This window comes from Dipodomys ordii, unplaced genomic scaffold, assembly GCF_000151885.1.
Source record: "Dipodomys ordii isolate 6190 unplaced genomic scaffold, Dord_2.0 Scaffold8, whole genome shotgun sequence".
NCBI classification, from domain to species: domain Eukaryota; kingdom Metazoa; phylum Chordata; class Mammalia; order Rodentia; family Heteromyidae; genus Dipodomys; species Dipodomys ordii.
In genome coordinates this window covers 34242974-34270060 of record NW_012267224.1, presented here as the reverse complement: position 1 = coordinate 34270060, position 27087 = coordinate 34242974, and the positions used below count along the sequence as shown (strand labels likewise).

Sequence of the window (27087 nt, the reverse complement as noted above, 5' to 3'; positions counted from 1 at the left end):
ATGTATACATATATATATTAATATCTTGTTTACTGACTGGTTGATTTGTTTGTTCACTTGACACTCTACCACTTGAGGCACATACCAGCTCTTGTTTTTTGCCAGTTATTTTGGAGATGGAGTTTCATGGGCATTCCTGGCTGTCTGGTTTTGAACCAAGATCTATATCTCAGCCAGGGCAATTCAAAATCTTGAATACAACTTTTTCATTGATTCTTTTACTATCAAAGACACATAATATTTTACTGCTTAATTTTTAAATTTTTTTTTTGGTAAGTCATGGGGCTTCAATTCTGGGCCTGGGCGCTGTCCCTGCGCTCTTCAGCTCAAGGTGAGAGCTCTACCATTTGAGCCACAGCACCACTTCTGGTTTTCTGGTGGTTTACTGGAGATGAGTCTCATGGACTTTCCTGCCCGGGCTGGCTTTGAACTGTGATCCTCAGATCTCAGCCTCCTTAGTAGCTAGGATTACAAGTGTGAATGTTTTGGTTGGTCATGGGGCTTGAACTCTGGATTTAGGCGCTGTCCCTGCACACTTCAGCTTAAGGTGAGCGCTCTACTGCTTGAGCCACAGCGCCACTTCTGTTTTTTTTTTCTAGTGGTTTATTGGAAATGAGAGTCTCACAGACTTTCCTGCCCAGGCTGGCTTTGAACCACAATCCTCAGATCTCAGCCTCCTGAGTAGCTAGGATTACAGGCGTGAGCCACCGGCACCTGGCTTTGTTTTGTTTTGTTTTTTCTTTTTTAATTAGGACACTTTAGCTGTACAAGGGCTGTTTTATTGCGCTATTTCCAAACATACCCGAAATGCATACTGATAAAACACACCTCTATTGCTCTACCTTATCTCCTTCCCCCTTCTCTAGCAGATACTAATGTTCTATTTTCATACATACAAATAACCTACATATTCATCTCCCATTCATTCTCTCCATTATCTCTGGATACAAAACATCTCAAATATAGCTATAGTTTCCTGTTATTCTTTGTGTATATGTGTGTCAAAGTGAGTATATTAAAATAGTGTTACCATGGCATTTCATAGATATATTTATTTTATTTTGCTCAGAACCCTCTCCATTGCCTCTTCCTTTGTCCCCATAAGATTCCTTCTGTCATTTTCATACATGGTGGCAGAATGTTTCAAAATGATACATTCTCCCTCTTGTCTTTCTGTCACCTCTCATAATCCTAAAAAAATCTCATAATGAGAGTAAATACATATATATATATGGATATATATGAGCATATATAGAATATATACACATGTATGCATATGGGTGCATATATCTACATGAATATATTCTTTTCAACTAGATATCACATATAAAGGTAAGCAAATTATATTTAGTTTTCTGTGATTGCGTATCTATGATGCTCTCCAGGTTCATCTATCTTTCTGCAAATCTTTATGGCTGTGTACTATCTGTAGTCTATATGAGCTATATAACTTTATCGATTTACTTGTTGAGCATCTTAGCCCATTCCACAATTTATTGTGAAAAAGCTCTATAGTACATCAGTATAAGTTTGCCTTTCTTATATATAGATTTACACTTTTTGGATATGCGGCCAATAGTGGTGTGGTAGAATCATAAGGGTGATCTATTTTATTTTTACAATGAAACACTATGCTGATTGCCATAGTACTTGCCTTATTTTACCTTTACATCAAATGTGTATGAGAGTTCTGTTTTCCTTTGCAATTGTAACCAGGATTTATGTATTTTTTATAATTGTCATTCCGACTAGAGTGAGATTTAATTTTAGTTGGTTCTGATTTGTTTTTTGTTTTATGGTTAAGGATGTTGAACATTTCTTTATGTATCTATTAACTAATTTTATTACTTCTCTTGAGAACTAAATTTCAAATTCACTTGACCATTTACTTATTGAAATATTTGTTTTTTTCCATTCAGTTTTGAACTGTTCGTATATTCTGCATATTAATACTTTGTTGAACAGGTGGTGAAAATATTCTCCCATTGTGAATAGTGCCTCTCATTTTAGGTAATTATTTCTTTTGCTATGTAATATGTGATTAAATAAATTTGGTTTAGTCTTCTTTGTCAGTTGTTGTTCTTGGTTTCTGGGCAATTGGAATCTTTTCAGGAAATAATTACTTCTGCCAATAACTTCCAATTTTCCCTATGCTTTCCTGGAATAGATTTCATGTTTCAGGTTTAGTTCTTTGATCCCCTTATAATTAAGTTTGTACAAACCAAGTGATAGGTGTCAAGTTTCAGCATCCTAAAAGTAAATAGACCCTTCTGTTAGCACCATTTGTGGAATAGGTGATCTTGGTTCAATTGTGAAAGTTTGACTCCTTTGTTGAAACACATGGCTGAAGCTTCTTTTTAAAAAAATATTGTAAAGGTGATGTACAATGCAGTTACAGTTACATAAGTAAGGTAATAAGCACATTTCTTATTGAACAGTGTCACCCCTCCTTCTTCTGAAGCAACTTTTTTCTTTTTCTTTTCTAATTCCTGGTTCTTCTTCTCTGTCTCAGAGCGTTTTGAGTCATACTAGTTTTCTTACTGTGTCTCCATTACATAATTTAAAGTCCACTATGTTGATATTTCCAGTGTTGTTCTTGTTGCTCAGGATTAGTTTTGCTTTTCAGGGGTTTTGTATTTCCATAAAAAATAGTATTGTTTTTTTCTGCTTCTGTACAAAATAATATAGGGCACTTGAGGGGAATCACATTGAATTGGTAGATTGCTTTTAGTAGCATAAGCTATTTTCACAAAATTGATTCTGACAATCCATGAATATGGGAGTTCTTTGCAGATTCTGGTATATAGTATGATGATAATGCCCGAGCTGCTCCTTTGGCTCGAGTTTGTCTTTGCTATTTGATACCTTTAATGATTCCAAAGAAATTTTGCTGTATTTCTGGGAAGAATGACATTGAGGTTTTGGTAGGTATTACATTGAGTTTAAAGGTTGCTTTAGAAAGTATGGCCATTTTCAAGGTATTGATTCTGTCAATCCTGAATGGGAGAGGTCATTTCATATTCTGATTTTTTAAAAATTCTTTGTTACAATGAAAAATATTGTGGTACAAAAAGAGCAAAAATAAAGAAAAATATGTGGGAACAAAGGCACTAATTATTATTGGCATTTAACAAAGAAATATAGGATAAGACAATTAAACTAGATTGATACATAAAAAATCTATTTTAAAGGCAGGTACCGGTGGCTCACGCCTGTAATCCTAGCTACTCGGGAGGCTGAGATCTGAGGATCGTGGTTCAAAGCCAGCCCAGGCAGGAAAGTCCGTGACTCTTATCTTGAATAAACCACTAGAAAACCAGAAGTGGCAACTTGGCTCAAATGGTAGAGTGCTAGCCTTGAGCTGAAGCACTCAAGGATAGAGCCCAGGCCTGGAGTTCAAGCCTTATGATTAACAAGAAAAGAAAGAAAAAAAAGAAAAGAAAAAAATATATTTTAGAATTTCAAAGACAGGTAACTCGAGAGTTCAATTGACTCTGGTGTAAATGGAATTGTAGTTCTCTTTTTTTAAAATTTTTTAATTTTGGCATTGTAGTTCTTTGAACACAGTTTTGGGATTTTCAGAGTATCAAGTCATAATGGAAGAAAAACAGACTTGAATGCCTTTCATCTATGACTATATTGTAGTTGTGCTAGTTTGGCTGTCATCTTCAGCAAGTGTATTCACATAATAAGCCAACAAAAATCAGGGTTTCCAATATATAAACAAGCCCTAAGAAAGGCAATTTTGAGTTTAGAAGTATTAGCAGTTCTGTGATTCTCATTTCCTGTTCATTTTGTTGACCTCAATGAGTAGACTTTTCTTTTCCTCAACCTCCTTGCTTTCTCTAGAGGATTGTAATATTTCCAGGGGATGTATCCATACCCAGTCATTTCCAAGTTGTCAGAAGTTTTCCTTTAACAGTAATTTTTTTTATTATTAAGTCTTTTCCCTTGCAGAAACCCTTCAAAGCTCATTGGAAAGAACTGAATTATAATACTGAGACTATTGATAACAGGAACCAAAATAAGTTCATTGGTTCCAAAATGTGAAAACAAAAGAGTGAAAAAGCTAGAATGAAACTAGAGAAGAGGAATGTTTTTTTAAAAAATAATATGTTTCGACATCTAAACTCTGCACATGAAGGAATATGTCATTTGCCATTCTATGTCATTGATTAATATGATGATCTAATTATGACTGAATAATATACTTCATGTTGTATCCATTAAAAAAAGTAGTGTGTATTTATAAGATTTTTGAAATAGGAGAATGATAGTCTTTCTATATCTACTATTTTGAAGAAATTTTCAGATATTATGTGTTTTTACTGAGAAACAAGTTAGGGATGAAAATCTCATGCTCAACACTCTAACAATTGAATGAAGACCCAAATGGGGCTTATATAGTTTATAGAGGCTTACTTAAGAATGATAAGAATGTGAGAGAATAGGTTCACATGGCACTCAATGATTTGTATTATGAAGAAAACATAAACATATCACTCACCAGAAAGTAACACCAATTGTAGTCCAATATATTTTAATTAAGAAACTTACAAGATATTTTATGGTTAATGTATGAGAACAAATTACTCTTTTTTTTCAGAAAAGTTGATATTTGAGGCCAATGTTAATTTAAAATGGAACAATTCTCTTTGTGCAATTTTCCCTAAATAGTTTTTTTTTTGCAACCATCGTTTACATAGAAAGAAAGAGAAGCCATTATACTAAGGTTTTATTGATGGCTTTTGGATAGCCAGGGAAATATGGGGCTGTCATAGAGTGATGTGTGTGTAGGTCTTATATGCAAAACTAGGCTACACGAAACAGCAGGTGTGGCTCATAGCTGGTCCTGAGATCTCAGTTACTATTTTTTGCTTACATCTTACTTGATGTTTCTTCTGTGGCTGTGAATTGGATTGTAACCCACCAGTATTCTTGGGTGAACAATGATAGGATTGTTGATATGATTATATGAGAGAATATATACAAATTTCCTTATAAAATACCTGTAATAGTGAAAATTCAATTAATTCTTTCCCCTTATTTTCATTTTCATATGTGCTATAGTAGAATTTGTAACAGAAATAAATGTTCTCCCATTCATTTAGCTGGTTATGGGTTGTTTTCTTCAAGTCAAGCCAAGGGATGCCAAAAATCTACATAATGCCTCTGAACTTACAATAGAACTTTTAAACCAGATTTATAAATTGGGTTTTGCAATGAGAAATGTGTCTTTTTCCTCTTTCAACGATTTTGTTAATTGTTCTTTGTTGCCTGAAGCAGTTGTTGAATTTTTAAATTTATCCTAGAGGCTCAAAAGAATCATATAGGTGCTGAGTGGAATTAAAGATAAAGACTATGAATTTGAGCTTTTACAGATTAAATGTGTGTTGTAATTGAATCCAATATCTTCTCTGATATTGTTAAGTGGAAATCTGCAGAAAGCATTTATCAGAAGTCTTCTGTAATCTGGATGCTGGTGGTACACACTTATAATGCTACTTCCTTAGAGGATGAGATATAGAGGATGGTGGTCCAGCCAGTCTCAGAAGAAAAGTCCCAAAGATTCCATCTTCAAAGTAGGCAACTGCTCTGAAGGAATGGCTCAAGTTTTACCATACCCACTTCACAAACAAGCAGAGCAAGTCACAAAAAGCCAAAAATCTATTGTACAAGATAGGGCTTTGATTCTATGCCTTCAGAAAAAAATAATGTTCAGTCTGTCTGCTATTACTCCTAACTATGGTGGAAGTCTATGTGCCACAGTAACAGTGTTCACTAATGTGAAGATCATGGTGGGAACAAGAACAGTGCAAGTGTAAGAATATGTCTTGTAATATCTACTGCTCCTTTATATTCTCCGAACCTTATCCACCTACTGTAATTGGCAGTAAGTCAATTAAATGTCTTTAGTCTGTCTTTTCATTCTTCAAGGTCTGAAAACACATTCACTCCAATGTCTTTCTCTCTCCTGGTAAATCCATTATATTGTCCTGATCTTAGTGATTAAGGTTAGGAAGATGTTCAGGAAAAAGCAGAATAGTGAGAATAACATGACACAAGTCTGGTGTTTGGAATTGTGGACATAGTGTATTCATTTAAAATATTACTACAATTAATCTTTTATTGTTAGAATTCATAACAATGTGTTCTTAGGTGTTCTCTTATGCCTAGTATATCTTAATAAGTTTGTTTACTTCCTTTGAAACTGATGAACAAATAAGAGTAATCTTTTGCCTTTTTCACAGTAAATTCTTTAAACACATTTCTTGTTCAAGAAGGCATTGAAATGATCAGTCCATAGTAATACAATTAAAGCATATTTATGATTATTTAGAATTAGCTGCAGTTAAAGCCTGTTATTTATTTGTCCAATAGTTATGTGACGTTTACTTATTGAAAGGTCCTCTGTTAGTGAGTTATTTTCCTTGTATATTAACTTCAGGAATTTGCAACAGATTACATACTCATTGACCCCTGTGGAGTTATTTCTTCTGGAGAAACAGTCTTCATAATTAGTGATTAGAATGCCAATCTATTTGCCCATCTTTATCATAATTATATGGTTGATAGCCAGGGACATACGACCTTGAAGGCTGTCTCTCAGTATAATCATGTGGCTCCAGCTTAAAATATCAATAATAGAATAAAAACATTTCCCACAAAATTTCAGATATCTAATTAATGTCTTCTAGATAACTGTGGTATCAAACATTTCCTCTAATTATATTCATTAGTGGCTTCTCTTGGACAAGTTTTAATTAAGTTGTACAATGAAGATCAATACTCATTGTATATGCATTGCAATTTACAACAAGCATATATACTGTTCAGAACAATTTAATTACTGTAATTGTAGCACAGAAGGCTCTTAGTGATTGTGCTCTATTACTGCCATTCTCTTCTTTTTAAACAAATTTGGTAATAAAGCTGGGAAATAAACTTCTGAAAAATTCACATTTATATGGAACCTGTGTATCTTTTTTTCCTTTTACAAAGCTACTCTTTTGTATTTTTTCATTAATAACTTTGAAGAAATAATGCTATCATGAATACTGAGAAATTATTAAAGCATAAACCTGAACATCTATTAATATTTAGTAATAATTACACTCGTTTTGTGAATAATAATTTAGGGAAAATATGTGGTTAGAAGTCTCTGCTTTTCTCTCCAATCCAAGATGATTTTATTATTTTTATTTCCTGAAATGAATGTATTATTTTCTTCTACAAGGATCACTTCCAAATATACACATTTCTATTAAAAAGACAGTGGTAATGATGTGCCACACAAAGAAACGTGAAAATTCAGACAATTTAGGTGCATTTATTGGTTTATGCATCGACAGGGTTCTTCAGTTTTGGCACTAATTACTTCTTGAACACCTTTTATTTTGTGCATTGCAGAATGCTTAGTCTACAGTTTGGCTTTTCTTTCCCCCATTAATTATTAGTTGAAAATATCTCCCTTACACTCCTTCCAAGACGTTTTACAATACAGAACATTGCCAAGTTCTATCAAATGTCCTTGTTGAAACCCACTGGTGTTGAAACCCACTGGCAATTTCAGTCTGTCCACTGACTAGATAATTGTTTTTCCAAAAGTTACTTAGATGTTAATACTAAGAGTAGGTTCATGAGAATGAGTAACTTGGGGTATTCTTTAAAGACAATGATAAAGTTCATGGTTTAGAGCTAAAATTTGGGTGCTAATAAAATATTTAGGAGTAAGTACTCAGTTGACTTTAGAGAAGGGAGAATCACTGATGACTTCCTAAATATGGTAGCTCCTGAAAAACAGTCTTGTGAAGAGGAGAAATTCAGAAAGGAAGCAAGATGCTTATGGATACGTAAGCCCTGGGAAACAGAACAATTTTATTTTCCTTGTTTTTGTTTTTGTTGGTTTAGATAAGTAAAAGAAAGATTTTTTCATATATTTTAAATTTATAACTACGTGCTGTTGTCTCATGCCTGTCATTGTAGCTACTTAGGAGGCTGAGACCTGAGGACTGCAGTTCCACGCCATCCTGGGCAAGAAAGTCCCAGAAACTTTAATCTCCAATTGACCACCCCCAAACAGAAACTGTAGCTGTGGCTCAAAATGGTAGAGTACTAGCCTTGAGCAAAACAGCGCAAGAACAGCTCTACAGCCTTGAATTCAAACCCTATTACCAAAGTGTGTGTGTGTGTGTGTGTGGGCGTGTGCATGTGTGTAAACTTTTAGTATATATTTTGAGACATTGGAGAACTTGTTTCAAGCCTAAACATTTATTCTGCTTTGAAAGGACAAAATTATAATTTAGTAATCTGAAAATAATTTTGAATGATTAATTTTACTCTTTACTGCAAATTCAAGAATGGTATATGTACATATTTTCTTTGCACGGTGAACTTACTGAAATCCTAGGATGGAAATGAATTTGAGCAGTGGGAAATGACATATAATTTCTATAAACTTCTTCATCTATCCTATTGAAGTATGTTGACTCCCATGTAAGTGAAACTTTATAGATTATTATTACATCTATTTTTATACTTTGTAATATAATTCAATATTAAAACCTTCTAGTAATGATACTAATAGCTAAGCCATCTGTTGTGAGGGAAAACATAAATTAAGGCTTATTAAAGGGAAGACAACCATATTTTGAAAAGAGATTTCGAATTCTATTGGTAAAAGTGAATACTTCAAATCAATATAATAAGAGGCCAACAAGGAATGCTGTTTTTTCTGGCAGGCTCTTTAAAAATTTCCCTAAAATTTTAATGTGCATCAGTTCGCTACATCAGGATTTAGTTCTATTTGTTTGCTGTCTCAGTAACACCCTTAGTTTGCTAATTTGTTCTACTTCATCTCATCTACAGAGATATTGCTACTCAATATCAAAGATTCATCTCATGAATCATTAAACTGAATAAACATAACAATTTAAGTTTGCACTCCCTTGCTATTTAGTCTTGTCTAGACAGAGCCCTCCTGCCCCAGAAATACTAAAAGGAGGACAAGGACATTTATATTTAATGTAGCCGTATCCCCATGGAAACTAGAAAAGCTAACAATAGAGTTAAAAAACGAAGTGTAAATCTGACTGAAAATCAGAAGGAATGGCATTACTGGAAATCCATATTTCCATAATAAGTGGGTTAAAACAGTTTTAGGTATTTCACTTTTATTGTTGTTTTAAATAGTAGTTTCTAATTCTATTAATTTTATTTATGTATTTATTTTGTCAGTCGTGGGGCCTGAACTCTGGGCCTGGGCTCTGTCCCTCAGCTCTTCAGCTCAAGGCTAGTGCTCTACCACTTGAGCCACGGGTCACCTCAGGCCTTTTCTGCTTATCTGGTGCTGAGGAATCAAACCCAGGGCCTCATGCATACAAGGCAAGCACTCTACCACTAAGACACCTTCCCAGCCCCTCTGATTAATTGTTGAACAGTTTTGCAAATGATTTTATTATTCCACAAAGCCAATATGATATGAGTAGCCCAGAAAGTCATAGAAACATTATAGGGCATGCATTTTTTTATACATAGTGGTAAAAAATAGTACAACAACATCAAGTATATGTGATAATTAGCATACATCTGTATTTGCTTCACATTTATTTATTTATTCATTTATTTTTTTGGTCCAGTTGTGGGCCTGAACTCTGGGCCTGGACGCTATCCCTCAGCTCTTCAGCTCAAGGCTAGCGCTCTACCACTTGAGCCACAGCGCCACTTCCAGCTTTTTTTCTTTTTTGCTTATGTGGTGCTGGGGAATCGAACCCACGGCCTCAGGCACGCAAGGCAAGCGCTCTACCACTGAGCCATCTTCCCAGCCCTTCACATTTATTTTTATGTTGTTAATATTACAGATTTCTATCTTAGTTAATAAAATGCATTTGCAAATGTATCTTTTTCTCATTTTATACCATTATGAAATAAAATGAAGGATAATAAAAGTTATATGTACCTAAATTTTATAAACTATATGAAATTCTGGTGTTAGTGATTATCATGACTTTTTCAATCTTAGTCATTTTATACTTGTTATTCTCCAAAGTGTGACAGCATAGTTCCCAGCCTATCAACTCTTATTACAATTGCAGATAGAGTTTTTCTCTTAAATTTAATTGCATTTCAAATAAATGCTCTTGCAGTTTATAGAGCTTCTGTCCCTCTGACTAGGAATAGGTATATGGGTCCTTCTTATAGGTATATGCCATGCTTAATTTAAAGTGGGTCAGGGGTCCAGAAACATCTATGTGGGATAGAAACAAAAGTTTCTAAAGATAAGATTCAGATAAGATTCTGTTACCTAAAGCACACCAGTAGCTTGTACCCGTTAATTTATTTTGATTTTTGCAGGAGTGTGTGTAAGCACAGTGTGTGTGTGTCTGTGTGTGTATGTGTGTGTGTGTGTGTGTGTGTGTACTCCTTTTAGTTTTCTTTTATGGTGATGATGTTCATCTCTATCCTAGACATTGCCAAGGTCTAAGGATTTTAAAATATAATTGACAATTCATTCTGGTCATGTCTAAGTACATAGATCTTGGGAAAATTCAGTGGACTATTAATTATAGCAACAAATCCCCAGTAAATTACCATATCCTTGTCTTGGTTACGGGTTTGTAGATTTATTTTTTTAATTAAATTTACAATTTGTATAACAGATTTTGGTTAATATCACTAAAAGTTCACAAGCTTGGGAATAGTTATTGCTGTTTAATGTAAATTATTTGTTAATTGCTTCATAACAGCTTTCTTGAAGAAAATAAAATGTTTAGCTACAATTTTATAGGTGTAGCTTAATCCCAAAATCCAGTTTCTTTACACAAAGCTGTGTAGGCTTTTGATTGACTTATCTGTCTGTCTGTCTATCTATCTATCTATATATCTATATCGATCCAATCATCTATGCTTTATTTCTTTCTTAGTGTGTACTAGTATAGGAGTTTGAACTTAAAATCTTTTGCTCAGGGATCACATTCTAGTATTTGAGCTACACATCTAGTTCCAGATTTTAGCTTGTTAACTAGAAACAAAACTCTCTTACATGTGTCTTCTCTGGCTAGCAGTGAACTGAGATCGATCTAAGTCTCCTGAGTAGCTAGACACTAGTGCCTAACTAGTGTTAGGTCTTTTTTTCTTTTTTCTCTTCCTTATTTTGTGTCTCTTTTCCCCCCACTTGTTTTCTTTTTATCTATCTATTTATTTATTTATGTGCTAGTTGTGGGGTTTGAACTCAGCACATGTGCACTGCCTCTGAGCTTTTCTCTCAAGGCTAGCACTCTATCATGTGAGCCACAGCTCCATTTTTGGTGATTAATGGGAGATAAAAGAGTCCCAGGGCCTTTCCAACATGAGATAGCTTTGAACCTGATTTCTCATATCTCAGCCTCTTAAGTAGCTAGGATTACAGGCGTAAGCTACCTGAATTTGGCTTGCTTATGAATTTTTATTGTAACAGTTATCCCAGTGTTTGTTAAATATTGCTTTTGCTGGTGATGTGGCTCAGTCAGTAATGTCTGTCTAGCCTATGTCAAACACTGAATTCAAATCTGAACACCATCTAATAATAATAATAGTAACAATAATAATTTGTCATCTTTCACCACAATAATGGTTTTTATAAATTACAGCTTTCATATTTTAATTATAGAAACAGACTAATATGATTTTTGTAAAAAGTATGCACTTTTAGTAACACTATTTATATAGGGAAACATTGTTATGCCTTTTAACCAGTTGTATGTTTTCTCTTTCAGTGAATTTACTGGATTCACGCACTGTCATGGGGGACCTGGGATGGATTGCTTTCCCAAAAAATGGGGTAAGTTCCTGTTCAGTTTACCCTAAGACATGACCTTCATGCATAGCAGCATATAGTATGTCCATGGAATTGGATATTCTCTGAATACACTTATCAAATGCTGAGGGACAGTGTGTGAGGTGTGATAAAGGCCTCAAGGTGACTGTGACAGGAAAAAGTCATCAATGTTTTTCCAGTGATTAAGTAATAAATATCTCATATTCCTCAATATTTCTCCTAAAAATATGTAAAGTTTCAGCATTTAGAAGACAATCATCAGCTTTCAGCATGAGTTCATACATAAAAGAAATATTTTGGTTTGATGATACTTTAATATTACAATTATGTTTCATTGAAATAAAATTAATATCTGTAGCAAATACCTGTTCAAAGATGAGATCAATTCATTTTAATTTATTTCTATATTTAATTCATTTTAATTCAACTTTAATTAGAAAAATGAAAACTGAACCAGGAGCTGGGAGCTCACACCTATAATACTAGCTACTCAGGAGGCTGAGCTCTGAGGATAGTGGTTCAAAACCAGCACAGGCAGGAAAGTTCATGAGATGCTTATCTCCAGTTAACCACCAGAAAACTGGAAGTTGCACTGTGGCTTAAGTGGTAGAGTGCTCACCTTGAGCTGAAGAGCTCAGGGACAGTGCCCAGGCCAGTGTTCAAGCCTCATGACGGCAGATAAAAGAAAAGGGAAATAAAGAAAAAGAAAAATGAAAACACTGGAAGAAAATAACTTAAGTTTCACTGCTATTAAATATTTCACATATTTTAACTTAAAAGTTTATCATCAAGCCGGGCGCTGGTGGCTCACGCCTGTAATCCTAGCTACTCAGGAGGCTGAGAGCTGAGGATCATGGTTCAAAGCCAGCCCAGGCAGGAAAGACCGTAGAGACTCCTATCTCCACCAGAAAACCGGAAGTGGCGCTGTAGCTCAAGTGGTAGAGCGCTTGCCTTGAGCTGAAGAGCTGAGGGACAGCGCCCAGGCCCAGAGTTCAAGCCCCACAACCGACAAAAAAAAAAAAAAAAAGTTTATAATCAATATTTAAATATTCTATTCCAGTTTTTGAAGATTTCTTCACTGAAAAAATTTCAGAAAACATGCTTTTATTAAAAATATTTGTAATTAACATATCTATCTATCTATCTATCTATCTATCTATCTATCTATCTATCTATCTATCTATCTATCTATCCATCTATCTTATTCATTCGTGGGGCTTAAACTTTGCACATTGGCCCAGAGTGCTATCACTCTACCACTTGAGCCACAATGCCACTTCCGGTGTTCTGATAGTTACTTGCATCTCAGCGACTCATGGACATTCCTGCCTAGACTGGCTTCAAACCACAATCCTCAAATCTCAGCCTCCTGAGTAGCTAGGTTATAGGCAAAAGCCACTGGTGCCCAGCTATAATTAACATTTTTTATGTATTGTTTATCATATACATTGATAGTGAAATCTTTTGTATAAAATATGGCACATATAAGACTATATATTTATGCATATACATATATAATTTATTTATGTATGGATTTATCACATGACTTTTATGTAAAAAAACAATCCAATGTAAGAGAGAAAAATTTCACTAGTAATGTTAATATTTTAATATATTTTGCTTTCCAAGCTAAAATTGTTCACACTTATTATAGGACCACCCTGACACCTAAGATAAATAATGTTTTCAATCTGTGATTTTTAAGAGCAATACTTAAACCTTCTGAATATTTAAAACTATGTTAAACAAAGAAATGAATGAAGAATTGTGGCATGCTGAGAATTGATGGTATTTATGGTGCTGAGAATGAGTACACAAAGACAACGTGGTAGGACGTGAAAGGATTTCTAGTCCTGTCTTTCAATCCTCCCACCCCCATGCATCTTCAGTACATGGTTTTATGTAACCAAAATTTAGCCCTAAAAATGCACAGACATTAGTTAGCATACTGTTGATAATGGCAAATTAAGACAATTAAAGATAGGTAATTTAACCTAGACTATGCAGTTTGTAAAAGACTGAATCCAGCCCAGTTCTTGATTATTTGAACCACAGGTGAGTTAATCCAAATGATGAGTTCTTCAGCATCATGTTCTCAGTAAAGCTCCCCAGGACCACTCCCTACCGGAATCGGTGCTGGAAAGAAAATTTATCTCAAAGAAAGTTTTAAATGAGAAGTTAATGGCATTTACTTTGCCCTTTGCTGCTGAAACATACATGTTGAAACAATGTTCAGCATATAGGAGCCCAAATGTTTACATTACAACTTATGTCCTGAATATACACAATAAATAATCATGTGTGCTTATATGTATATGTCTATATTTGTGTATGTATATAGATGTAATTATTGATTTAAATATACACAATTAATAGGAAGTACTAATTTCACTCCTAGCTATATTAATAGATCACTGTATGTAATTAGGAGGGAGGGAGCTCTTTGAATCTGTTTTCTAGTCTGCTAAATGGGAAGGATAGCTAATTGTATTGATCTATTTCATAGTATTATTTCTAATAGAAACTGGAATAATATCCTTAATGAACCATGGGATCTCTAACTACTTAAGAAATAGAAACAATGATGTCTGATTAAAAAGCTGATTTGTAAGTTAAGAATGTAGTCAGAAAACAGTGTTTTGGTTGTTAAAACAAATAACCACTGGCTATTCAGTGAAGCTTAGGAAGAATCTAAGAGTTTTCATATTTTACACGCTCAATGTGGGAGTCAGTATTCTAATTTCACTTCAAATAAAATCAATAATGAGGAAGGAAATTTTTAGATTTTACCCTCAGAAACAGTCTTTAATTGTAAAGAAGAACAAATCCAACCAAAAAAGCAAAACACAGAATGAGCTCAAGATGAATTGTTATAAAATATTAGTAGTTAATTTCAATTCTAAACTTCACTGCTTATTTGAACAAATATACTTTTTCTCCAGATCAGCCTTTGAAAAAGATTCATGTTGAGATTCCAAAACATTTTCAGCTTTAAATATTGAAGGAACTTTTCTAAATTTGTCAGTGATTCTATTAACTACAATTTCAGAAGTACTGAGGATCAGAAAGAGATACTGAGATTCGTTGATTTTATGATAGACTTCATTGTTCTTATCTTTTGTTTATGTTTGCATCTCATGTTTAAAAATATTTTTAAACTTTATTAACATTCTGTGTAATTAAACATTTCCATTTAATTTTTTTAAATTTGTAGGACATATGTGCTTATAAACCATCACAACATTCTGGTAGCATTTTCACTGCTATTAAGCTACCATTATTACATTAATAAAATTACTATTGTTACTACTAATTGGAGCCATTAATATGCCATATTTTGGTAAAATTAATAAACGTTAGATTTAGCATACACATATGGATGCATTATTACTAAACCAGTTTTATACTGTGTGTTAAAATGCACTGTTGTATATTATGTAGATCTGAAGAATATATGCCATTATTTTTCTACCATTAGAGGCTCATGCAGAATAATTCCATAGCCTTAACATTCTCAATGATGTAACTATCAATCCTTTCTTCCACCCCTCCCTAATCGTAAATATTGGTTTTTACTCTGTAGAGTTTCTCATTCTCCACAATTTGTATGGTAGGAATCACGTAGCATACAGCCTTTCCAGACTGTCATCCTTCACTTCAGCATTTTGTATTTAAGGTTGTTTCACTGTTTTAAAATTATACAACAAATTAATTTTTATTGTATTTTAAATGTACCAAAATTTTAGTTTGTCTATGAATTTAACTTTGTCTATGAATATATCTTTTGTCTATGAAAATATCTCTATTGATCACCTTCACATTAAATTTCACTTGTGGGGTTCCAATCACAGGTCTATATTTTAGAAAAAGACAAAAGCCCTAAAATGTAAATATGTTTCTCTAAAGGAAAATATTACTTCATGTAAATACAATTTCGGTTACAATAGTAAAACTATTTTCAACAGGTTACCACCTGATAGCATTGTATTTATCTTAACCTTCTGATAGAGTCATTTGTTTGAACAACCATAGACCCATTAATCTCTTCCTGAAATGAATATTTTCCCAGTTAGTATTTTCTTCATCATTTCTTTTTTACCTTAACTTATCAGTCATCTGTTTATAGATTTACCAGCTTAACTATAAACACACTGAAGAATATATTTTATTTCCTTCTAGTTACCTTAGAGTTATTTTAGTCACTTTCTGGAACATCTAATTCTGATTTATCTACATAGCAGAAGCATATGCTAAACATCATAGTTTCCTGGAAATTTTGAGCAATTATGTTCCAGGCTTATTCTTATGAGAATAAAACTAATGGTTGTAGGTGTTTGTTTAGAATGAATTACACCCTTACATCTCAGAGATTCCACCATTGCTCTTTTTTTCCATATGCTATTTTTAGAGGTAACCATAAGACACATCTGCCTCCTTTGCGTTGGTGCAACTATACTGTCCCTCTGGATATTCTCTACTTCTTGGAGCCACAGTGGGATGTTTTTACACTCTCTCGGGCATCATTTCTGAATCTTATGGGAAGTTCTTATATTATTTGTTCTATATGTATTTTTTCTCCCAGCCAGAAAAAGATAAAAAACAACTACTTTCTTGAAATAATTTATGATGTTAATCTTTGAGGACATTAGGATCATTTGTAATCACTAATTCATTTCAGAACTTTACAGTATTGACTTTATTCATAATTGCACTAAAATAGAGGAAGAATGACTTGGTTTCTGCCTAGGAGAGAAAGAAAAATGTAACATTTATATAATAACATAATGGTTTCTTTTATTGTCACTTTGTCCTATTTACTAAAATTTTTTTGAAACAAAGTCTTATTCACTTTCAAAATTAAAAATAGATTACTCAACGTGGACTATGCAAACACCCTTCATGCCTCATGCTTAATCAGAAAAGGTCTTAATCTGCTTTTTCTATTCTGGCACTAACATTCTGGGAACAAATTGTGTAAGGTGTGTGTGTGTGTGTGTGTGTGTGTGTGTGTATACTGTTCATGTTCTCCAAATTAAGACAGTGGGGAAATGAATTTGAGCACTGCTTATCTCTTCTGTTTTGGTTATGATCACCCTGATTTTTGCCAGAACCTTTTTTTAGCTGTTTCCTACTGAAGGAGAATAAAATAACAACAAGCTAAGAGGCCCACACTAAGCATGGAGAAGCAATAAAGATTAAAGTAATGCTGAACTGGGTAAGAAAGAACTGATTAGTGGATGTAGTAAAGCTCTTTATTTGGACAATGATAGAAAAGAATTCTTAAGGGAATGGATATTATAATATATAATTCAAATGCCAATGTAATGAAGAACAGTGCTCACACTCATCCAAAGTAGCTTTGTGTTCATTATATTTGAAAATGAATACACTTCTTACCCATAAGGTAATTAAGATAAATAATTTAAAGGATTCAAGATAGTCATTAAGCATACACTGAAGTTTAAAAGATACAAAATTTTGCATTTAGATTTCCCACATGGAATCTTAGCAGTTATGAAAAAAGTTTGTTAAAATGTCCAGCTTTGCTCCTTCAAATGAAGCAAATGTGATGCCTGTTTTGTTTCATATCTGCCCATACATAGCGTGAATTATCAGTAGTCACAATATACTGAAAACAGGGTGGATAATAACATAATATTTGCTAATACTAATGCATTATATATATATATATATATAATTCACACATTAGTTATCACTGGTTATATATTTGACATCAGTATAAAATAATGTAACTCTTTCGTGACCTCAAAATACATTTCTACATTACAGGAAAACTTAAAAGTATAAGCTGGGAAATGAAGTTTTTCTATATCACCCTTTTGTTAATACATTTGCCTTAATCCACCTTTGACCTGATAGCTCAATGAACTAAGTATTCCATATTCATCATCATCTATCTAAGATATTTCTCTGCCAAATGATAGAATCTATTTAAAATATAGACCCCAATCCTGTTTTCTTCAGAAAACATTTTCTAGTCTCATTGATATTTACACCAGTTTCAATATGTAAATATAACATTTCTGAAAAAAAACAAACTCTCATCTTCCCATTTATTAATGAAGATGTCAAATAAATCTGGGCCTTTCAAAGGTCCCTGGAACCCAAACACCAGGTATTTTTGCAGGAGTGTGATTGCTGTTTATCACGATACTTTTTTTTTCTAAATAAACCATCCTTCAGCTGTTTTCAATTCATCTGACAGTGCTCCCATGCAAGTCAATTTGAATTAATTTTGCTAGCAAATGCTTTATAGTTCTGAGTACATAATCTCCATCTCCCACAGAGAAAAAAATATACTGTAATCATCCAGCTTTCCTGTTGATTATTTCCATTAAAGGCAGTAGGGGAAGGAGTCTTCTTGCATTTGAAGTTTTTGAGGCTTTTTCTATTCACTGCCATATTCTCTGCCTTTCTTCACATTTACAATGTTCCATGCTTGCACTAAAGGAAAAAATCATAGTCCAAGCTCAACTGCCTGGAACTACCATAATTTAGAACCTAGTGCTCGTCCCCTTGTGGTCTTATACTGATCACTTTTTTCCAATGAAGTATCCCAAATGATTCATATAAAACTTGACCTCTAATGTTCTGCATACGTTTCTTGAAATAATCCTTTCTTCCCTCTATCCAGTCCATCTCAATGCTAATCATGCTAAGGCCCAGGTCAATTTGTATAGCATAAACCTTTCATTACCACACAGAGGGGTGACCACTTTCTAAGCTGAATCAATGTGGTTCTGATTATGTATTGAACACATTCAAAATTAGATACGTGTAGGGTTATTTACTGTTAGTATAAATGTTGTGCTTTGTACTACCCTGAAAATTTTTTTCCGTTATTTCAGCATATTGCTGTAAATCACAACTATATATTTTGGCTATACTTGTTACTCTTTGTTATGTGATTAGATGTCTAGATCTTGTAATTGAAACTAAAAGCTTAAGTTTTAGCTAAACAAGAATCATAAAAAATTGTCAAAACTTGGACTTAGGGAATTTTATTTGTCTGGTATCATGTAGCTTAGCAATATTTAATTTAGTTAGACGAATTATTTACCAAAAGCTATAATTTAACAGCCATTTGAGATTACAGTGGTAAACTAGGCTCAGTTCCTCTCCTCAACTATTAAAAGACCTTGATTTTGGTTAATGTTCCTTAGAACTTTGAATTAAACAACTGGCACAAATACATTCACAACTCAGGAACAAATTAATTTTCTATTAAGTATGATGCAAATTGCTAACTTCTAAAATACTTGTCTCCTATAAGACAAGACAGCTAACATAGTAATATTGATTTGCTAATCCAGAAGCAAAATCTTGTTCTAACCTTTATGATCTGGTAGCTGGCAAGTTAGTTAATATGTCTACTTTTACCTCCTAAATTATGTGAAAGACTGCCTACTGTACATGGTTATTAGAAGGATTAGAATGAGATTGCCATTCAGTGTTCAGCACGTAGTCAGCCTATGATAAACACTCACTGTGCAAAGTGTGTCTTCTTGGTGTCTATGCTTTTAAATTAGAGTTTGCTGCTAATCAACATATGCAGTAGATAGTGATTATGATAGACTTTTGAAGTCATTATGTTATGACTCTTACTTAGCATGCTATTTTATTATGTTTTAATTATATTTTAGTTAAAATGTGGGATGGAAAATAGGTACTGACTGATTAGGTGAAATATCTCTGTCATTTATTAATAAACATTCAAGAAGTTTTTATTAAAATTTATCCTGGAAATGGACTTGTTAGCACACATATAGATTTTTTCTATCTACACTTTTCTAAAACACTTAAAGAACTAAAGAAAAATTCATTTTCATGAAGTAAAAAAGAAATGTACACTTATTTATATACCAAGTGCAACTTCACAGTTACATAAGGAAAATATTTTCAAAATCAACTATAAGTAGTTTCATAGATTTTTTGTTGGGCTTAACCAAATCTATAAAAATACTTAGCCTGATAAAAATTTTGTACCCGCATGTAGAGCAGTGGTAGAATTGATGGACTTGATCTTCAAAACACTTTAAATATTGTTCTGTGAAAACGGGTTAAACCATGAGGGAGGGACACACAAAGCAACAAAGAAATCATCTTATAAATATGTTAGAAACAATCGCAAGAAAGAAAAAAAAATTTGAATCCTTATCTTGGGGTTCATTTTACCTAACATCAGCTTATCTGACTATTTCTGCTTGTCTCAGACATAGTTATTCTTAAGAAGTCATCATATATGGGAAATAAGTTAATATTGAAATAAAACAACTATAAGGATAATTATCAATTGGCGTTCAGACTCCTTCTATTTTATATATTTTGCTATTTTGCATTTTCTTTGCTAAATTTCAATTAATTGTAGTCAACATGGAAGGCTTCACAGCACATTTTTTTTTTGGAGGGAAGAGAGGAGGTTGGTATTGGGGCTTAAACTCAGAACCTGTGCTCATACTTGGCTTTCTTGTTCCCATCTGGTATTTTACCACTTGCTCCACAACTCAGTTGTGGCTTCTTGGCTCATTAATTTTAGATAGAAATGTTTTGAATCTGTTTGCTGAAGTTGGTTCCAAACCATGACTCTCAAATTTTAGCCTGTGCTTTAGCTAGCATTATAGGCATGTGCTACTGGTTACTGAAATCTTCAGCTAACTTAAGACAATGTAACAGACCCTTGAGATCAGATGGGCTCCAGGGGAGAGTGGTAGACAAATGAAGAAAAGAGGGGAGGAGAATACAGTCAAGAATTTAATTATATCTTACAAAACTTAAAACAAGCAAGGGAAGGGTTGTTTGGGAGTGATGGGTGAGAATATTGATCGGTGACATTTCTCAAGATGACTTGTATTCATAAACTGCTTTGTTAATGGCAACTCTTTTGTACAATGACTTAATGACATTACATCAAACCCTTACTATAAAATCAGAGAAGTAAAGATTAATTGATTCTTAAAACAATGAAGGCAAAAGATCAGGCACATTCCCATGAGCCCAGTAGTCACCTTTTCTGTCAGTTTCTGCTTCTGCCTGGCTACTTCTGCATTCTTCTTGTAGCAGATCAGATTCTTTTGCTTCATTTTGCACATGGCCTCAGTCCAATTCCAAATATGACCTCCTCTGTCAAGGAGGTCAACTCACACTGGGCATGTTCTGAATTCCACACAGAAAGATCATGATGTTTCCAACTGATCCAGCACTCTATCACTGGAGCAGACAACTGTGGTTAGGTTGGGGGTGAGAATAAAATCAAGCACACAAAGTATTCTCAGGTTGTTGGTGTATATCTCTGCAACAAATAGATCAGCTCTGGAAAAAAAATACAGTATTTGGGATTCATTACAATTAGTGTCTTCTAAGAATTCTGTTGAGAAAGTGTTTCTGTACATATGAAGTTGTTTACCTATGTAAATGTGATTTACCTGTAAAAGTAGTTACTAATGTGAAATATTATATTGTCAAAATCTGCAGTGAGACGAGTTGTTATACTGTTTAGTTTTCACAAAGGTTCTAAGTCCTGACTTACATAGTTAGTACATATTTATTTTAAGAGTACTTGATAATTTTTATTTGGTTTATGTACAATCTTGTTCCTCTATTCGTACATTTTGAAGGATATGCCATTTACTTATTATTTTCCATGACAAAAATTCTGTTATGCTCCCTGGTCATAGCTAGTTATGATGAGAAGTTACAAAACTAATAACATCCTATTAGCTCATCATTTCCTTAGAGTCTAAGAAGCATTGTGGTTGTCTGACCTTATTTTGCAAGTCCCTGTGCTGCATCTAAAGTTGTCTCTTGATAACTTGTTCTCTCCGAAGCAACAGTTAACTGTCAATGGCTTGAATCTGTTCTCTTAGCTTCTCAGTAGGCTGAGACCTGGAAGATCATGGTTCAAAGACCATCAGGACAGATAAATCCTCAAGACTCCATTTATAATTAACCAAATAAACACCAAGCTGAAGGCTTGGCTGATGTATAGAGCAAGCAAGTCAAACAAGCAAGCAAACAAGTCAAACAAGCATGAGATCCTGAGTTTAAATACTGACTACCTTTCTCCACCAAAAAAGAAAAAAAAACAGAAAGGAAAGGCAATCTTTACTATCAGTTTCTTTCTTTCTTTCTTTTTCTTTTTTCATTCTTTCTTTCTTTGATCCCTGCCTGCCTGCCTGCCTTCCTTCCCTTCCTTCCTTCCTTCCTTCCTTCCCTTCCCTTCCCTTCCCTTCCTTCCTTCCCTTCCTTCCTTCCTTCCTTCCTTCCTTCCTTCCTTCCTTCCTTCCTTCCTTCCTTCCTTCCTTCCTTCCTTCCTTCCTTCCTTCCGTTCTTTCTTTCTTTCTTCCTGGCATGAGTTACCAGTGCCTTCCATTCTTCACTATTAAGGCCCTAACTGTAAGTCGAATCTGGAAAGACAGTCATTTCCTTGAGCTGTTTATTTTGATTTCAGGTTGAACAATGAAAATTTTAATGGTAATTTACAGTAGTGACAGTATGTTACATTTATCTCTTATTATAATTTTTGGATTTAAAAATATTCTTAACATATACAAATTAAAGCTATTATGGCCAAAATAACACTGGCAAATTTGATGCTAATATCAGAGGATTTAACAGGGTTCTGGAATACGGTATTACAATGTCATTAACTTGAAAGGTGAAAGGCAGCTATCATGTGATGAGATATGAACACAGCTATCCATTTAGACAACCAGCATTCATTTTCATGATAACATTGTTCATTATTGCACTGAAGTTCATCTCTGACATCTAGGTATATTGTGTTGTCCTTTGAAGCTAGAAATTAAAATGAAGTCGCAATATCATATATGCAATCATTATAATGTTGAAAAAAACATTCTCTTATGCGGGCTCCAAACACTTTCAGATGAAAAATTTATGACACAGCTGTGGAAAATGATAAGTGAACCTTAGGTATTTATGAGGGGGATTCTTCATAGTCGTGGACAAATATATAGACAAATATGGCCCATATATATGGATTTGCTTTCAAGGCTTTTGAAAATAATTTCAGATATGGCAAATCTATAAACACTGTATTACAAAACAGCATAGATAAACAAGGATAGATAATAACGAAACAAGTCCTTGCTGGATAAATCAAGTACATACTGGGTGGTATTTTAAATTTTACTTCGTTTTGCTACACTTTAAAAGTATTCATAATTTTTCAAATTCTTTCTTTCATGCCAAACGATTATACATTTATTATTTTAAGTTGGGTTTGAAATCCGATGATTAGCATTATCAGGTCAAATTTACAATGATCATCAGATCATTTATGAAGATGTTAACATGAAATAATTAATGATTGTTGAAAATAATCAGATCATGGTCCTATGTGGGGTAAAAAAACTGGAGGATGGAATTACAGATTTATTGAAGTGTGAGAATTCATTGCTGAATTGCTAATTTGTACTGTTCTACAGTAGCAATTAAGTGTAGTGAGGTCCAACAAAAAAGGCAGTGGTAAAATCGAAATCTCTGTGTCTCAAGCTACACATCCATCAGTGATCATACATTGTAGCAAAAGACCCTTTTTATGATGACAATTATAAACATGGCTTAAAATTTCTGAATTCATTTCCAACTCTGACTTTTTGTTAAATATTATGAAAGGATTAGTGTGTTAAGGTAGAAAGGTTTCAATACTAAGTTTGGAAAATGCTAAAACTACTGCAGCTAACTGCTATTCTGTACCAAACGTTTTATATAGTGATGAACATGGATATCCTCTCAAATTATTTGATCAGGAAACATTTTACCTACTGTATTTATTGCATCCCTACATAAGAAATAGCAGAATCCAGTATAATTCTTCATATAAAACCCAGTGGAATGTAGAGATATAATGTAATAAGAATGAAATAATTGTTATTTTCGATTTCATTTTAATAGCCCTACATAAGGATTACTTCCTATACAAACTCAGAAATTTTGTTGAAGACTCTGTCATAACTAGATTCCTTGCTACTGGGAATTATAGTCTATACATAGTTTCTTGTATGTTGAATGGGCCAGACCAGACTTGTTCTATATTTTCCTTACAGACTTGCGCTAACCAGTATGTGCATGCTCTGTTTAGAAAGGAATTCATTCCAAGTTTTTCCATTTCCTAACAAATGGGACAATGTCATTCTTTCTGATGGAGGCATAGAATTCCATTGTGTATATATACCACATTTTCTTGATCCATTCATCTACTGAGGGGCATCTGGGTTGGTTCCAGATCTTAGCTATGGTAAATAATGCTGCAATAAACATAGTTGTGCTGGTGGCTTTAGTGTGGTCTTGTTTGTAAACATTTGGGTAAATGCCCAAAAGTGGGATTGCTGGGTCATAGAGGAGTCCTATGTGGAGTCTTTTGAGGAACCTCCATACTGCTTTCCAAAGTGGTTGAACACGATTACACTCCCACCAACAATGAAGTAAGGTTCCCTTCTGTCCACATCCCCTCCAGCATCTGTTGTTGTTAGAGTTCTTGATTTTTGCCATTCTAACTGGAGTGAAGTGGTATCTCAATGTTGTTTTAATTTGCATTTCTTTTATGGCTAGGGATGTTGAACATTTCTTCATGTGTCTATTGGCCATCCTTCTTTCTTCTTCAGAGAAGTTTCTCTTTAATTCTTTCGCCCACTTGTTTATTGGGCAGTTGTTTCTTTGAGGATTTGTTGTTGGGGGGTTTAATTTTTTGATTTCCAAGTATATTTTAGATATGAGACCCTTGTCCGTTGTATGGCTAGTAAAGATCTTCTCCCAATCCGTGGGCTTTCTATTGATCTTGCTAGCTATGTCATTTGCCCTGCAGAAAAATTATATTAAGCAAAGTAAGCCAGGCCCAAAGAAACATAGACCCCATGTTTTCCCTTATTTGCAATATCTAGTATATGTATGAGTCAAGCGCAAAAGGTCAGATAATGTGATGTTAGGAAAATGAACCCTTAGATATGTATTTTAATGTTTTTTTCTTTCATGCATGTGTTTCTAACACATTCATAAGATTATTTCTTTGTTGCTTTGTATGTCCCTCCCCCACAGTATAACCCCTGCTTTCACTATATTTGGTGTCAGTATAACTTGTGGAGGAGATGGGGAAAAACAAGTCGTTTAAGGATACAAGTGGACCTGTTGCAACAATGAGAAGTACAAGTTGTCATGTCGAAAATGAGCTTTACAATGTTCGTGCGGGGGGGGGGAAGGATTGGGACTGGAGGGGAAGGGGGGAGGCTGGGAAGGGATGTGAAGGATAAACAAAGGAGGAGGCTGCAATGCTTGGTAAGAAATGTACGCATTATCCTGCCCATGTAATTGTAACCCCTCTTAACAATATGTTCACAAATAAAACAAAATAAATTAAAAAAAGAAAGGAATTCATTCCTACCATTCACAAGGGGATAATAAAATTAATTCTACTTTAATATTAATACATGAGAAATGAAATAGTTTTTACTTATCTTAGGCTCTAATTAGACAGATATGTGTTCTTACCCATTACTCTCTCTTTACAGAGAAGGCAGATAAATAAAACCCCACAGAAACTTCTTTTCCCTAAAACACAGTATATTGCACATATGTGAATAGAATTCTAAAATACAGCTTTGGCTTGAAATTTGTTTTTGCATATTATCTTGAAGTCAAAATTTTTAACTACATTTCTTGTTACAGTTGTGTATATATTTGTTTACTTTCCCAGCAAGTAATTATCCAGTAAACAATGTGCCACATTCTGCTAGTCATTCATTATTTAAAAAATCACATATTTTAGATATGAGACCCTTGTCTGTTGTATGATTAGTGAAGATCTTCTCTTAATCTGTGGGCTAGACTTTCTCCTATTCCTTCCTGTAATGTTTTCAAGTTCAGAAAGAATGACACCACCCCATTTGTTAGGAAGTGGAAAGATTTGGAAAAAAATCATATTAAGTGAACCAAGGAGGAAGCTACAATGCTTGATAAGAAATGTACTCATTATCTTGCCCATGTAATTTTAGCACCTCTGTACAGTATTTTCACAATAAAAAAATGAAGTAAGCCAGGCCCAAAGAAACATAAGTCCATGGTTTCCCTTATTTGCAATAACTAATATATGTTTAGGACAAGCAGGAAAGGTCAAAAGCTATGTACATATGACCATATAAGATGATGCTAAGTGAAATGAACCCTAAGATAGGGACACAAGAGGTTTTATCTTTCTTGCTGTTGTTTTTAATGCGCTTATAATGTACTGTGTGAATATTTGTTTTTTTTTGTATGTCTTCCCCCATGCAATAACCCACGTTTTCACTGTATTTGATTCTGGTGACCTGCATCTTGTATATACATATTTTTCTAATTTGGGAAAGGAAGGTAAATAGCAAAACGCTGAAATAAGGATATTGGTTGACCCATTGTAACAATGAGATGTACAGGACACTATATTGAAACCAAACTTTACAGCTTTCAGAGTGGGGGGTGCAGGGAGGGAGAAGTTGGGGAGGTGGGGAGGGAAGAGATGGCAGGGGAAAAACAGAGGAGTGGGTAACAATGCTCAATAGGAAATGTACTCATTATCTTACTCATGTAACTGTAACCCCTTTGTACAGTATGTTTAAAATAAAAATATATAATAAAAAGAGATACAACATATGTTAACTTTTTAAACATTAGTTAGAAGACTGAAAATTGTATGTTTATACAAGTGAGTCTATAAGGCATTACAGGTCTTAAAAATTCTTATAGTGACATGAACGTTAAACTGTAAACTATATTGAGTGATACTTAAGTTGTTGTTCAGAATAATGATGTATCTACTAGGAATATTTTCTGGGAACGTTAGGAAACATAATAAGCAGTTCTTACTTTTATAATTCTCATGAATTTACTAAAATATATGTAAAACTGGAGAAATAAAACAAACATTTCTGTTTGAATTAAATGAATTCATTCCCTTCATTCATTGTTGGTAATAAATTTAAATATCAAACAATTCTGATGCTTCTTTTTATTTTTCAAAGTATGGCCTTCTTATCTGTTAGCATTTATTGAAATACAGTCTTCAAATACAAACAAAATGATTACTGCTATTTCCTAGCAAATATTGACATGCCAAAACTAAACCAAGATGAGTTAAACCAGCATAACAGGCCCATATCAAGCATTGAAATAGAAACAGCAATAGGAGACCTCCCAGCTAAGAAAAGTCCAGGACCAGATGGCTTTACAGCGGAATTTTACAAGGCCTTCAAAGCAGAGCT

The 27087-nt window shown here is 33.8% G+C and overlaps 1 protein-coding gene across 5 annotated transcripts in view; it reads left to right on the top strand.

The window, feature by feature from the left end:
- The window catches only part of Epha5 (EPH receptor A5), a 303516-nt gene that overhangs the window by 19854 nt on the left and 256575 nt on the right, over positions 1–27087 (top strand). For all 5 annotated transcript variants that reach the window (XM_013008946.1, XM_013008943.1, XM_013008945.1 and 2 more), the window contains exon 2: positions 11754–11818. In XM_013008946.1, coding sequence (XP_012864400.1) covers positions 11754–11818 — 65 coding nt within the window. The remainder of the gene's footprint in view (positions 1–11753; positions 11819–27087) is intronic.